Source organism: Conger conger, chromosome 13 (assembly GCF_963514075.1).
Source record: "Conger conger chromosome 13, fConCon1.1, whole genome shotgun sequence".
Lineage (NCBI taxonomy): Eukaryota > Metazoa > Chordata > Actinopteri > Anguilliformes > Congridae > Conger > Conger conger.
The window spans coordinates 3081427-3096240 of record NC_083772.1 but is presented as its reverse complement, the minus strand read 5'-3'; the positions used below and the strand labels follow the sequence as shown (position 1 = coordinate 3096240).

At 41.4% G+C, this 14814-nt stretch overlaps 2 protein-coding genes across 2 annotated transcripts; both read right to left on the bottom strand.

Annotated features, from left to right (window-relative positions):
* Nucleotides 1-6479: 6479 nt before the first annotated feature.
* Nucleotides 6480-8380, bottom strand: her13 (hairy-related 13). The gene is made up of 4 exons (XM_061217914.1): nucleotides 7979-8380; nucleotides 7789-7875; nucleotides 7582-7663; nucleotides 6480-7455 (listed from the first exon to the last, which is right to left on the bottom strand). Exons 1-4 carry the CDS (start codon nucleotides 8057-8059, stop codon nucleotides 6998-7000), a joined length of 708 nt encoding a protein of 235 aa, XP_061073898.1. The 5' UTR covers nucleotides 8060-8380; the 3' UTR covers nucleotides 6480-6997.
* Nucleotides 8381-11968: 3588 nt separating this feature from the next.
* her8.2 (hairy-related 8.2) lies at nucleotides 11969-13842 on the bottom strand. Its single transcript, XM_061218335.1, has 4 exons — nucleotides 13632-13842; nucleotides 13370-13465; nucleotides 13164-13242; nucleotides 11969-12725 (listed from the first exon to the last, which is right to left on the bottom strand). Exons 1-4 carry the CDS (start codon nucleotides 13692-13694, stop codon nucleotides 12313-12315), a joined length of 651 nt encoding a protein of 216 aa, XP_061074319.1. The 5' UTR covers nucleotides 13695-13842; the 3' UTR covers nucleotides 11969-12312.
* Between the last annotated feature and the right edge of the window lie 972 nt (nucleotides 13843-14814).

Sequence of the window (14814 nt, the reverse complement as noted above, 5' to 3'; positions counted from 1 at the left end):
TCATTAGGAAGATGGGGATCGCCAACTTCTCATCCTTTCATCATAAAGAATTGGACAACATAACAATGTACTTGTTTCCTTTGAAAAAAAAAAAAAGATCTGAAGAAATAGGCCAATGCAAAGTGAAACTGCCAGGACCAAGAGATTGTATCTTCGTTTTTTTGTTCTGCTTTTTTGCCCATTGTCAACACGAAAAGCTGCTGTCTCTGTGGGACCTCTTCTGTATAACCTGTCACTGTAGATGACTCTTCTCAAAAGCTGCAAACGATACCGGTCCAACACCCTGTGCCTGTGCAGAATTCTGTGATGTTTAAATGTGGGGTAATGGCTCAATTCCAGAATGTTCCATACGGAAAGATTGTCTTAATTGTTTTGACATCATGTAAAGGCCAGTGAATTGGACAACAGTATGAATTAATTTATGCGCACATAACCACAAGAGAGAATTCCAGCACCCTACAAGTGTATCTGTGTTTGTATGTTTCTGATATTGTGTCTGCCCATGTGAGATACTTGTGGTGTGTTAGCACTGTTTTTTTAAATTAAAATGTGAGAGAATAGTAATGTCATAATGTAATAAAACATTTTAAGTAACTACAGAATCTGTGCTGCCATTATTAAATACATGAGGACATGTGACATTTGTAAAAATGTAAAACCAAGTTACTAACATATTTTTTACATAACACAAGTGTCTTGTATTAAGTGTTGCAGTGAAATGTCAAAAATATAATTTATTTTAATTGTATGTCCCCTGTAATGTAGGTTTCAGCATAGTGGAATATTTGGTTCTTGAGATTAAGACCAATGTCCCCTACAGTTGGGATGATGTATAAATCATGTACTCAAAATGAAAAGTTATCCTAAAAATATCCTAAAAAATCCCTTTGCTATAGTGAAAGCAGATGTGCAAGGAGAGGATATAGTGATGTTGAGGTCCATAAGTATTTGGACAGTGGTACAATTTCTGTTCTTTCATTTGAAATGAAAAGATGAACATGAGGTTAAGATTCAGACTGTCACCTATAATTTGATGGTATGCACATTCATATCAAGTGATCTGTCTAGGAATTGCATTCCTTTTTATACATACTAATTTAGGGGACCAAAAGTAATTTGACAGCTGGCTTCTTAGTTGTGTCTGATTAGACGGGTGTATTCAATTGCTTCCTTAAGGCAGGTATAAGAGCTTTCTGCATCAAGTCTTGATTCTAGGCATTTGATTGCCTTTGGAATCTCATTGGTGTTTGTCATCGTGAGGACAAAAGTTGTGCCAATGAATGTCAAGGAAAGCCACTATGGCTGAGAAATAATAAGAAAAAATAATTCTGACACTTGAATAGGCAATAGGCGTACCAAAATTATTCCAACTATTTGGAACATGCAATGGTCCTGTCCCGCCTGGACTATTGCAATTCTCTGCCGGCTGGCCTTCCAGCATCTGCCATCAGACCCCTACAGCTGATCCAGAATGCTGCAGCCCGTCTGGTATTCAATGTTCCCAGACATTCACATGTCACCCCCCTGCTCAGCAACCTCCACCGGCTGCCTGTTATGGCTCGCATCAAATTTAAAACTTTGGTGTTCGCGTACCAGGCGATCAGCCCCTGTATATATTCAATCCCTTATCAAGACCTATACACCAGCAAGACCCCTCCGTTCTGCCACTTCGTGCCGTCTGGCGCCTCCCCCTCGCCACACCTGCACTTCACGCTCACGACTGCTGTCTGTCCTGGTCCCACGGTGGTGGAATGACCTCCCGGTGGATGTCAGAACGGCAGAGTCTCTGACCTCCTTCAAACGCAGACTGAAGACTCATCTCTTCAGGCTGCACCTTTCCCTCCCTAACTCACCACCATGATTAGCCTTATATATGCCATAGACTATAATGGCACTTATATAGTTACATAGATATTGTTGTGTTTTGGATTAGCTATTGTGTTGTTGTACTCGGGGTATTCTAGCTGCCAACTGTGGTATGCTAAGTTTGGAAGTTGATGTATTCTTCAAGGGTTCTGATCTGCATGGTTACACTAGGACTCGGAACTGTACTGTCCTCTCAGGTCCTCTTCGCACTTGTACTTGTGTTTGATCTGCAGCACAGAATTTAGCCCCGCAAAAAGCTTGGTCTATTTGAAGAAGAATGATTATTCTTGTCACAAAACACGGAAACCAGATGAGGAAAGGCTTGCACAGCTAGTTCAGGCAAACAACTCGATAGGCCAAATCTAATGCGTACCTGATGCCTATGCCCTAAGTGTCCTGTGCCTGCCTTAGTTCATTCTGCTGGGACCCGCAAGGTCGGTCGTTTGATCCCCAGTGTAGCCACAATAAGGTCCGCACAGCCGTTGGGCCCTTGAGCAAGTTGGCCCTTAACCCTGCATTGCCCCAGAGGAGGATTGTCCCCTGCTTAGTCTAATCAACTGTAAGTGGCTTTGGTTATAAGCGTCAGTCCAATCGACATGTAATGCTGCTGCCATGGTGTCCTGCTGTTGTTGATGCCCTTGTTGACTTGCCCTGTGTTCTTCTGCACGCACCCACCACCTCCCCAGCATCCACCTGCAGGCTCTGCTTCTCATACGGTATGTATTACTTTACATTACAAGTCACTTTATCCAAAGCGACTTACAGTTGATTAGACTAAGCAGGAGACAATCCTACCCTAGAACAATGCAGTGTGGATGTTATTGTGGCTACACTGGGGATCGAACCACCAACCTTGCGGGTCCCTCTCATGTACCTTAACCACTACGCTACAGGCCGCCCTGTATGTAGCTAGTGGTCACTCCCTGTTAAGTCATTTGACTGGCAGAGCCTTGAAGCAAAAGTTGCATTTCCATGAATCTCAATCAATATTGCTTAAATTTGAATGATCTGAATCAGAGATTTGTAATTTATGCTAATTATGAACCATTTATATAAATTAAAAGGTTTTTTTTAATGGGAACATCCATGCATCGTTCACAGTTAATATCATTTAAATATAAATAAGTCTAACTAAGTCTAACAAGGCTAAATAGCAAGCAAAAAAAAATGTTTAGGCTATTTAAAAAATCTTTCACACAAAGCTTAACAGGAACACGTAAAAAAATTTAGGAGCTAAAAGTAAGCAAAAAAAAAAAAGGGTAGCACAATCTTTATGCTAGGAGATGCTGATCTTTTTCGTTGATAAACAACACTTTGGAGTTACTGCATTAGTCGAGTAGATTGATGACCAAGGCTGCAAAGAAGCTGGCATCACAGCCCCAAGAAACGTTTTTGCATTCTACACTCAGGAAACTACTCGCTAGTTAAGAAACTAAGTAAAAGCAGCCGCTTTGTCGAAACTTCCCTATAGGCTACATTATTTGGTTTTTGAGCCAACTGCTTAGGTTGTGACATCTGCTAGGCAAGCTGATAATTGCTCATCGACGGATTGCCCGACGGAGGCAGTTGGGACGCGTGGAGGCTGAAATCCCATGGGGTACGTTACACAGCCATATGTTGGACGCAGAGACGGTTTGTTACAATTTTGAAAATACGGTTGTCTGTGCCGGCCAACCACACTGCAGAATTCGGACTGCGTGAACGAAAATATTAGCTATATTGCTATAATATAAGCTTAAAGTAGGCCTGACTGCAGGCTAAGCAATGTAACTACTCGTATTGTAAGATATTTTATAGGCTATCAAATTGGCATATCTAGACTGTATTTTAAATAACATAACATAAGGTAATGGCGAGAACAGGCCATTCAGCCCAGCAATGCTCACCTTTCCTACCCCTAATCCTAAATGTAGCTACCTACTCTACTGCCTAGTTTGCTTGAAAGCTTAATAGTATCTAACACCGTCTTGAAAACAGTGTTTCTGCCTCCACTAAATGTACTGGCAAGTTCTTACACACATCGACCACTCGCTATGTGAAAAAATACTTCCTAATATCTGCACGGAATTTCTCCTTTGCCAGTTTCCACTTGTGCCCTCTCCTCCTGCTCACCGGTCTGACCCAGAAGAATCGCCGATATTACATAAATGTGAAGTTCAAAAGTCGCACAAATGTATCGAGACTGCTTGGTAAGATACAAGCCGATTTAAATTGATGTTAGCCTATTAGTTTCAATGAGTGAACGGAGCAATCTCATATGAGCAGGCTACAATTTTAGAGATAGGCTGCCTCGTGAAATCCGCATTCTGCTCATCCTGTAACTTGCAGTAAACAGGCATTCTTACCGAGTTTTAGCGACAGGCTGTCAAAGGGTTTCGTGCGAATGACACAAACTTTGATCACGTTCACACCTCTCCCAATTTAGGGCCTAAGGTGTGGATGCGTACAAGCCACCCTGCTGAGAACTCCTTTCCTTGCTCGATGCTAGTCCTTCTCATCTTTACACCATCACAAATTCAAACCGTCTGGGAATCCTAAAATGCTATGTGGATTAATAAACCATTCGGCTATTCACAATTTACTCACACAAGTTATCTGAATCAAGTAGGCTGTATCGGTCCTCTTTAGATGCACATATGCCCATTCGGTTACGCATATCTTCGGCTGTCAGAATACAATTTATTTTTAAATAGCCTATTGGTGGGATACGCGAGAAAACGGGACATCAACACCAACATAGCCTACTTAGTTAACACTGGGCAAAGGAATTAACCAATTATTGTCTGGCATACTTACCCTATAGGCTACGTGCATGGCATTATGAATTTGGTGGTCGCTGAAATTTGGGGTATTTGGAAGAAATCAACTAAATAAGCTATCTATAGATTAATTTCCTTGTAAAGGACCCTTTCTTGAATGAGAAAATACAGATGAATGGGCTATTTTTGTATCAGGACAAATAGGATACGTATGGAACACTAGACGAGCTACTCTGAAATGCTCATAAAAGGGCATAAACTCTTGTCTGCTCATTCGCCGGACAAAGGTCAGTAGCCTAGGTAGTGGGTTTTGACATTTTGCTTTGAAACAGGATTTAACATTTTCCTGATTGCTAGAGCAATTGCTTCCGACACTCCGTGTCGTAACACCTCGCTGTCACAACCCCGTGAGAGGTGAGAGCTTGCAGGATCTGCGCCGCTTTCATGTCGGGTCATGCAGTCTGGGGACTATGTGCGCCTTCGAGAACCCCCGTGTTGTGACGCGTGTAGACCCTCTGCTCCATAGGACGCGGAAGTAAGTGTAAAATAAAGTGATGCAACATATTACTTCCTCTGTCAAACCTGAGAAATTCAATATGAGGATGAGGAGCCAATCACGTGCGTTTATATGTGTCCACAACCAAACAAACGACCATTAAATGCAACGATCATTTAATACGTTTAAATGCATAATTAAGAAAGGCATACGTTACTTTGGACTTGCATAAAATAGGTAGCACTTGTGGCCAATCCTTTCTCTTGGATATACGAATCTACACAACCGTTTCAGACAACATCAGGTCTGTTCTTTTCTGAAAGTTTCGTTTAATTTAAGAAAGTAACTTCAAACAGCAGTACCCAGGTTTCACCTTTCACCGTAGGGATAAAGACAACGCTGTGGAGTCCTGCGCAGCTTTGAAGGCGAGGTGTTAAATTGAACAGCTAACTCCCACAAAGGAAGTTCTAAAGCAAGATGCTCACAGCTGAAAAAGCCCCGCACGTTTACGGCACTTGAAAAGTGCATGCGTTTCCAAAACGCCTTGTGGTGTTTAGGTTTTATTTGACTATATTCATGTGGTCTCAGGTGTGCATAGTACAGCTTGTATTTATATAGATGGGTGAAATATTAAATCCCATAATTCCACTGGAGTATTTGAATTAAAATACTGCATATGATATACATAGGTTATTGAGCAGCTAACATGGTCATTGATCCACTTTACTCTAGTCCTGATAGAGGTGCTAAAGACTGTACTTTTATCCTTGGTTTAATCGTTTTTCTGGTCCAATGCAAGTGAACTGCCACCAGTTTATACAGCGGTTTGGAAAATCAAGTCAGAGAATTTGTTTGGAACCTTAACATATGAATCAGTCCTCCGAAATTCAGTTGTACACCCCCAGTTCTACACAGGTGTAGATGTGTTCCTTGGCTCCATTTCCACACCGGTTGGACTTGGTTGTCATGAAGAGGTTGTGTTAGATATTGTGCCAGCTTGGACACAGTCCCTTACATAAGTAGAAGGAAGATCTCCATTCTGCTCAATGTCTTAATTCAATCATCCATAAGAAGATATAATTGACCAGAATACTTTAGGGGAAATAATTACATATTTAATACAATACGTTCTAGTTACATTGCATTACATAGGTGAGCAAGGGTGATGCCAAAACACAAGCAGAGCAAGTACTGCTACAGCATAGAAACAAAGGACAGTTTTATCAGATAAAAATCATGATTATCTACACGATTCACACTTGAACTTTGTATTGAATTATTTTATTCAGATAAGCCACAGTGTACATACAGTTAAGCTGCCCCCTCCCCCCCACCCCCACCCCCACCATACAACCCTGCTACCAAGAATTAATCATTTATCTAAACATCTTATATTTAATTTACCCCTCCCTTCACTGAAGGTAGAAATATATGCCTATCTTTATGAACCCCTCTATGGCATATTCCTTCAAGGACTATGAAGAAAAAGTAGGTACATCTATTTAAAAAAAAGAATGCATTCTATACATATACTTTTACATTTAAAATGAGCAAATTCGTAAGTATTGTTCAGTGAAAACAGCTGAAATTAGGGCATTGCCATAAATGTCAAAGAGCTTTATCATTCTAATTTCCCCTCTATATTTATATTTACAATGTCTCCACGATCACTTGGGTCAACTTTTTTCCCCAAAGTGTACCACAGACAGACGGTCCAGGCAGGAGCAGTCCCGTAAGAAGAATCTGGTGTTCAACACCGCCTCAATCTCAAGAGGCACGATTAGATACACTAAAAGGGAACTAAAACTGTAGAAGGTGTAGCCTCAGGCAGATTCACAACGATCTTTAAATCATTCTCAAGAGGGTCGCCATGATTCTACCATGGTCGCCACATGGACTTGGAATAGGTGGTCATGGGCATGTTCTGGACCTCTGGGTTATCCGTGGCGTCGGGAGGAGAACTGTGGTTGTGCTCACTGTCCGTCTCGTCCAGATCAGAGCAGAGGTCCTCGGAGGAAGTAGTCGAGGGGGCCGGAGAGTAGGCGGAGGAGACACTCGACGTACTCCTGCCCCCAGGTGAAGCCAGCGCGGCGCAAATCCCGTCTCCGCTCGGCCAAGTGCTATTGCTGGAAGTGTCCGACAGTAAATCCACAAGCACGTCTTGGAAGTGATCTTCGTTCAGCGGCATGCATTCCAGGAGGTGGTTGAGAAGTTCTGCGGCCACCGTCGCATCAATACCCGGGCAGTTGGACACGAACGTGTGCACCTCATGCATGCACTGAATGTAGCCGGCCGCAAACCTCTCGCTCGCCTCTCGGTTCATGGTGTCCGTTTCTTCAAATGCAAACACAGAATGCAATCATTAGTCCGGCTCAAAGGGGAACACGCTTTGCACCGGTGGGTTAATACGCATATTGTGATATTCAAAAATATTGCCAAAGCAAGCGTAAATTGACCTACCTTGAGATCGGTTTCGGAGAACATGTTCAACTCGTTTCACGGTCAATTCAAGCACTTCAGCGTTCTCCATCTTTGACTGGAACTGTATAAAGTGCGGATATGATTACGATTATATTTTTATTACAAAGCAAACGTAGATCAATTTCCATGTAGTTTTTGCCACAGGTGAATGTGAAGAAGCAGTGTTCTAGTACACCGGACACTTACGTCTGAATCGGCAAGAAGCGTCCGGAGCTCTTGTAAACTTTCATTGATACGGGCTCGTCTCTTTTTCTCCACCAATGGTTTTCTTGTCTAGCAAATGGAGATCATGCACAAACAACGTATTAGGTCCTGTTGATAGATTACAATACACTGGAGTCAATAACGCAACAATCAAAACAATGTCATTGCCTACCTTTCGGTCTCCTTTAATACCGTAGTATTCCTCTTCATCTGTGATAGATCCATTTTTGCTAGGTCGAGACGACGGGGCCATGTTGGTTTCAACCCAAGCAAAGGAAAGAGCGCTATTTGTAATCCACTGTTACGTTCGGTCCTTGAGAGGGGCAGCTGGCAGGCGGATCCAAACTCAGAAAAGCTAAATACACTAAAGGCAAACAGTCTTGTGTTTATTGTGAAACCTTAACGAGATGCGCTGTTGGCACTGTGTAGCTGTAGTAGGTATTTATAGGGTGTAATTTACATATGAATAAGAGGTTCGGCTGCACTAGCCAGAAAACCTCAGAGCGCACCCCATGCCAGCCAATCAGCATACAGCCCTTTGTCTCCTGCGGGTCTGGCTGCGCTGCATGGATTGAGCACAAGATATTATATGGTTTGTGTTGCCGCTCGCCTAGATTTTTTTTTGTTATAATACACCACTGTGTGAAAATGAAATTAAAATCAATTAACTGTGAAATGCAGCCTGTCAATCCTGTTAATTCCATTGGCAGTCTGTCATCTATCCCACTGACTTCAGAATTCGGACTATGAATTGATCTTTATCATTTTAACACCGTAGCAATAAGCAAAAGTGTGAACATGTAACACTGAAGTGGTAGTCTACATTTCTCTGTGTCACCGCATTCAAATATTGAGGTAGGGATTAGAACGTTGGTTTGTGGCTATTAGCCTATAGGTCAAATTAACACACCTTTTGGCAATTGCATGTTTATCACTGATAAACTGGTAATTAACCGTATGTATATTATAGTTATCTAATATCATTAGAGAGGCCATCAAACAAATATGAAACTATGAGTAATCAGTGGTAGCCTAGGCTTGTCGTGTAGAACAATTCGCATGTGAAATTGTTGTGCCCGACCTCTTCTGTTTCAAGTGGCTTCCGTTCCGTGAGTCAGAGAGTTTCCCCGCGTGGCCTCGTGAGTGTAACGCGATGCCGACAGTTGGCAGCTGCAGCCTGCAAACCCCCTGGACTAAATGAATCAAGTCGGGGAATTAAGGGCCAGTTCTCAAAGAAAACGACAGGTGTTAGCCTGCGCTTCATTTGTTCTCTGTTGTTTTGTGGCCTCAGTGTTTTGGATGTAGCTTAAAAATATTTTAGAATAAAATCTAGAATGGCATGTGTTTGACCTTGACTATGTGACCATTGCAAAAGCAAAAAAAGAAGAAGCAAACGCATCACTTGTTGATATTATTAAATTATGTTATTTAAGATGATGTAATTATGTTCGCACAGGTCTTAATATAGGCATGTGGCAAATCGTATCTGTTAAAGCTTCTCGGTGTTAAAAAAAAAAAAAAAAGAATCCGTTTGATTAAGTAATTCATAAATAAAAAATAAACGACGAAGGAATGCCTTCGCGTGTGCGTAGAATTGTTACACACAATGCATGCAATTGTTTATTAGCCACGCGAAACCGCTCTTGGTGCATGCAGACTGTCGTGTGGGGTGTGCATTGTTATGCAAATACATAAACATTAGGAACATTTGTGTTTACGCGGAAATATAGGGGAATATTTTGTATCGCAGCACTCTCGCTGGTAAACTAACAAGGGCCGCTGAGTTTTACGCGCTGGAGTTCCGTTCAGTGCAACAGGCTGGCAATAAGAGAGCAGTAAAATTACTCCGCACATGAAAGCTGTAGTTCTTGGCTTTGAAGTGGAAGTCTTTTGGCACGTCGCCATCCCCATGTGTTGCTGTAGCTTTTCTTTTACAGCCTGCTTCGTCGATGCAGCAGCTGTCGTGCACTATTGTTCGAAAACACGCCGACGAGCCACCATAGCTTCTGGCCTGTGGCAACGTAGAATATGAATCAAGCAGAATATGCGATAAATAAAACATTTAAAGAATCGCTTATGTTTGTTCTCACAGACCACAACCAAAATGGTTATATGACAATATGGCCTTAAGTGAAGTGTGGTTGAAAAATAATTACGTCATTGGACAACTAATAATTTAAATCATGCAATCATTTTTAGCATTTTTAGCCTAGTGGAGATGGTAAAAACCGTACTGAACAAAATTTTAAGTAGACAGTGAGTAAACGCATGTTATCATGTCCAATCCCTCAGAAATTACTGCCCCGGGAATGTCAAAGCCCAGACCATTGTGGCTTCATCGTTGGTTTATTAGCACTGACAGAATAGGTAATATCTGCTGACAGATACTATTATTGTAAAACATAATCGATATATTGATGCAATGCATGCCTCACTTTGAGAAACTACAGTGTATCCCTTCAAATTATTGGCCTGCTGGTATGTTCATTGACATTTCTTCTTCCATGCTATCATTTTCCACTCCCACGTGATATAGTAGTGATTAGTACGCAGTTACATAATAGTGAATCATCAGTGTCAGTGTACCCACATATTAAAATGCAAATACGCATGCCCATTATTAGATGTAGTTGAATTTCACAAATTAATAATACGTAGTTGTACTGCCCTGGTGGTGGCGGCTGTACTAAACTGGGGCAGGAGTGGTTTATGCACCTTTAAAACTCGAGGTAGGTTGTGTACCTGACACGTGTATGTATTCTATTATTCCCATTGTCCCTCACGTCAGTTACATCCACACTGCACTTGTTTTCACCGGTTGTGTGCAATTGTTTTGAAATACACACACACACAAAAAACATTTTACTGCCATATTTGTACATGTTTGACTAGATTTTAACAAAGGATGAGTCACAGAAGATGTTTGCTCATTAATTGGTTATCAGCTTAGAAAGTGTGGCATATACCATGCCTCTTTAGGTACTGAATAGGCATATTCCACAGTTCATCATTTTACTTATTTTAGTTTTGATGTGTTAAATCTTTTGTTAAAGCATTTTACATAATCTAGGCATGCTTATATTGGATCCTTCATTAGATAGTGAGGAATATTGTCACTCATCATTTCTATAGTCCAATTTGTCCAAAAGTTAACCAATTTCTACAAATGTGTTATGTATCACTTGATCATTTCATTCATTAACATTAGAAAGATCCAGCTGAGTAGTCAATTACTTATAGCTTGACACTGAAGAAGTTGTCATATGACTTGGCTAGAGCCCCTTTCTTAATACATTCTCAAACACTGAACTAATGTCTAGAAACTAGTTATTTTTAAACTCAAAACTGAACATAATTACACAATAGTTTCCCTCAATACAAATTTAGCTTGAAATGTGATGTTTTCTCCAAACTGGTACATGACTGGGAAAAGATACATGACTGATTCTATAGGTTTAGGTGACAATTGCACTGCTAGGCATAACTGACAAATAAAAAAATTGTTATGCAGGTGGTGCTTTTATGCAAAGCAACTTACAGTTGATTAGACTAAGAAGGGAAAAATCACCCCTGGAGCAATGCAGGGTTAAGGGCCTTGCTCAAGGGCCCAACAGCTGTATGGATCATATCATGGCTACACGAGGGCTTGAACCACCAACCTTCCAGGTCCCAGTCATGTACCTTAGCCGCAAGTCCTCAGGCTGTCCACTGACTGATCGCTCAGTTATGGTCCTAAGTACTATTAATTTCACTGTTAAATCTTTGTTCCAATTGTTCTTTAAATTAGGAACCGGAAGGGATATGCTTATCCTGAATCAGTTTCTGCCATCAGACAATGGCAACCTGAATCCCACCCTTCTGGAATGTGAAACCGAGCTCTTTGAAACCAGCAGGGAGAGGTGAGTGCAGAGGTGGTGAGCTTCATGTTTAGTGTTTGCTGTCCATAAAATGTGAAAAAACCATGGCGAACAAGTTAATATGCAAGCTCATTTTTTAAATTAGGTGAGCTAAACAAATAAGTATATTCATTTGGAAAAGTTAACAAGCTACTACGGTATTTTGATGAGTTGTGTCTGCAAACACCCAATGGTGTTTGAATTGATTACATGTTTTTTTTGTTTTTGTTTTGGGAATAAAAAAATACACGTTTTGTGGTCGTATATAATTTAACTCACATTGCATTGTGGAACACATTTTATTAATACTGGGTTAATACATTTACATTAGATACAAAGAAAGGAAAAGCACACGCTACATTACGTGATGAATAAACCTAAAAGCAAGTTTATCTTATTAAATAAATGGAGTTAATACAATAAATAGACAAATAATAGCCTTCTACAATGCAGGCTACGAGAAGTTTACTTCTGCCGGAAGTACCCGTGTCTGTAGTACACCTATTCTGGAACAGTACTGCCCCACAAGTGTTCTGAGAAGCATATCTATAAGATACATAAGGAGAAGAGTCTACGCATAGATCAAAAGAGAGTTTTGAGTTCCAGGAATTCACCACGGCCTCCACATGTCGAGCGACGCGATGTGCGGATTGTTAAATAACCGATTTCCTGGTAGCAGAAGTACTCTATCGTGGGGGGTGGCTAAGAACTGGACGTTGTCTGTCTGGACCTCTCTCCCGGGCTTGACGTCGCCACTGCTGAAGGCCCTATTCGAGGGCATGGAGCTCCCGTTCCTCGGGCTCCCGTGTGCGTGGTGGGGGATGGGCGTGACGGACCCGGCTGCGGGCTGGGAGGCGTCTTCGCTGGACCGCGGAAGGGACTTGAGCAGGTGGTTGAGCAGGCGCGAACCCAACGTCTTGTCCATCCACTCGCAGGTTAGTAGCAGGTTATGCACCTCGTGCATGCACTGAATGTAGCCCGTGCTGTACTTCTGCTGGGCTTCCAGTCCCAGGGTCGGGTCAGCTGGAACACAATAAGGAATTCTTACATAGCTATCATTAGCGCCATCTGTCGGAGTCACAATGCATCTGGCCAAATATTATGTTAAGTTCGGGTCCAACCAGGGCCTGGGGGACTTACTAAATCTGTATTTATACCAGGAAATGAAAAATGATGATAGCAATGGACGCATGTGGAAGCCATTTGATTTTCCTAAGTAGCTTTGTCTGCGTTTTTAGTTCTAAAGTGTTATTGACACTACGAAGCGTGTCACTACTCTTCTCTTAGCAGATACTGCCCTCTAGAGACCACAGTAGGAGATAATTTAGACATTGTTACAAGTAATGTAATCGTGAACCATTACATCATAATTGCCGCAAGAAAACTACTCTGAAACAAGCACTAAATTCGTAGTTCTATTTGAACGAATCTATAATATTGCTCGCAATGTAGGCAACTTACCTGCATATTTATTACTCTGTATATTTTGCAAGTGTTTCACTGTCATTTCAAGAATGTCCGCCTTCTCCAATTTAGATTGCTGTTAAAGAGAATAACGCGGATATCAGTTCTGAGCAGTTATTCTGAGCAGTGATTCCACCAGACCAAATACCAAGAGTATATGAAGCGGCTGCAGTGCGATTTACACTTTCACTTTTTGTACTTACATCAAGCCGAAAGGCGCCAACTACAGTTTCTTTCAGTTGATCCAAGCAATTATTTATTCTTTCACGTCTTTTTCTTTCAATGAGCGGCTTCCTCAGCTAGAAACGAATGTACACATCAAGTTTCAGCGGTGGAAATGAACACCGTCGCTAGACAGTTCATAAAGCAAAATTGGCAAACCATCCAATATCCATTCACCAAATCAGTGAATGTATCCTCTGGAGTGTATTTTACTTTTTTTAACGGAGAAAAAGATGTCCGTACCTTTCGATCTTCCTTGGCACTCGATAGTTTCTCCACGTTGTGCGCCATGGTAGTGGCAGTCATGTCCCTTGATTTGGTTGATATAATCAGCGATTTCTCTCGTGTTTCTCGTGTGAAATCTGCCCTGTCTTTAAGGCCTCCGCGCTGCGCACTCCTCTTATTTATAGAGCAGAATTAGCATGTGAATGAGCGAGCTTTTTGGCTGAGGTATTTTCCCACACATGGGGTCGATCCCAGCGGCCCGCTCCCATCAGTCAAGACTGACAGGTCACTGCTTCTTTTCAATAGCTGAGCTGCCCGCCCAAAAAACAACCGACAGATGTCCAGCCTGGAAATGTGCACCCCTAGCGAAACCCTCTGTTTTCTCTATTAGAGCTCGTCACGTGGTGCTCAGCGCGCGGAGCCCTGGCTTGGTATTCCCAGGGACGAACAAGAGTCTGCTATTACCGCGGTTTCTCTGGGGACCTTGCGGTCCTTTTATTCTGAATGAACTAGGACAACATTACCTGAGAAACAGCGAAACCTATCCTTGAAGTCCCACAGAGTGCAACCATGGTGTCTATTGTCGCATGACCCATTGTTTCCCAACTGTACTACCGAATATGTTTAGTTCGTGTTGGTGTGGTAATGAAGTGGGGACGGACTAAGTTAATGGCAGTGATGGTCTCTTTGTGCGGCTCCAACTCCAACCCTCACAAATTGTTCATTTCAAACCAGTAACATTTTGCAGTGGGAGGAAAGCTTTTGCATGTTTTAGGGGTTAATTGTTTGTTTGTATCCATTCTCAACCAGTGTTTCTGTTTGCCACAATGAGAAATGCTGAAGTCATTAAACTATTGTAAAGTGGAGTGGATTATATATATATATATATATATATATATATATATATATATATATATATATATATATATATATATAATGGACGAAGATCGTGATGGAAATAAATAGGTTACAAATAAGTGCTGCATATGTCCTTCATGAGTGAGGCTATTTTCCTTTGAAACCTGTTTATAAAAAACTTTATAAAAAAACATTGAACCATGAGAGGAAATGTATTGAAATAAAAGTATATAGTTCCCCCATATGTTTGAACATAACATATAGAGTATTATCTGTATTTATTATATGCTGCCTTTTTTCTGCATTTTTATTAAGGGTGCCAGTGCTTCTGGTGCCCATTGTG

Excerpts from the sequence above, each read along its gene's own strand:
- her8.2 (XM_061218335.1), bottom strand. The coding sequence starts at position 13,694 with ATGACTGCCACTACCATGGCGCACAACGTGGAGAAACTATCGAGTGCC. Across the intron at positions 13,466-13,631 it reads GTGCCAAGGAAGATCGAAAG|CTGAGGAAGCCGCTCATTGA; the intron begins GTACGGACATCT and ends ATTCGTTTCTAG. Across the intron at positions 12,726-13,163 it reads ACAGAGTAATAAATATGCAG|CTGACCCGACCCTGGGACTG; the intron begins GTAAGTTGCCTA and ends ATTGTGTTCCAG.
- her13 (XM_061217914.1), bottom strand. The coding sequence starts at position 8,059 with ATGGCCCCGTCGTCTCGACCTAGCAAAAATGGATCTATCACAGATGAA. Across the intron at positions 7,876-7,978 it reads GTATTAAAGGAGACCGAAAG|ACAAGAAAACCATTGGTGGA; the intron begins GTAGGCAATGAC and ends TCCATTTGCTAG. Across the intron at positions 7,664-7,788 it reads CGCTTCTTGCCGATTCAGAC|TTCCAGTCAAAGATGGAGAA; the intron begins GTAAGTGTCCGG and ends CACTTTATACAG.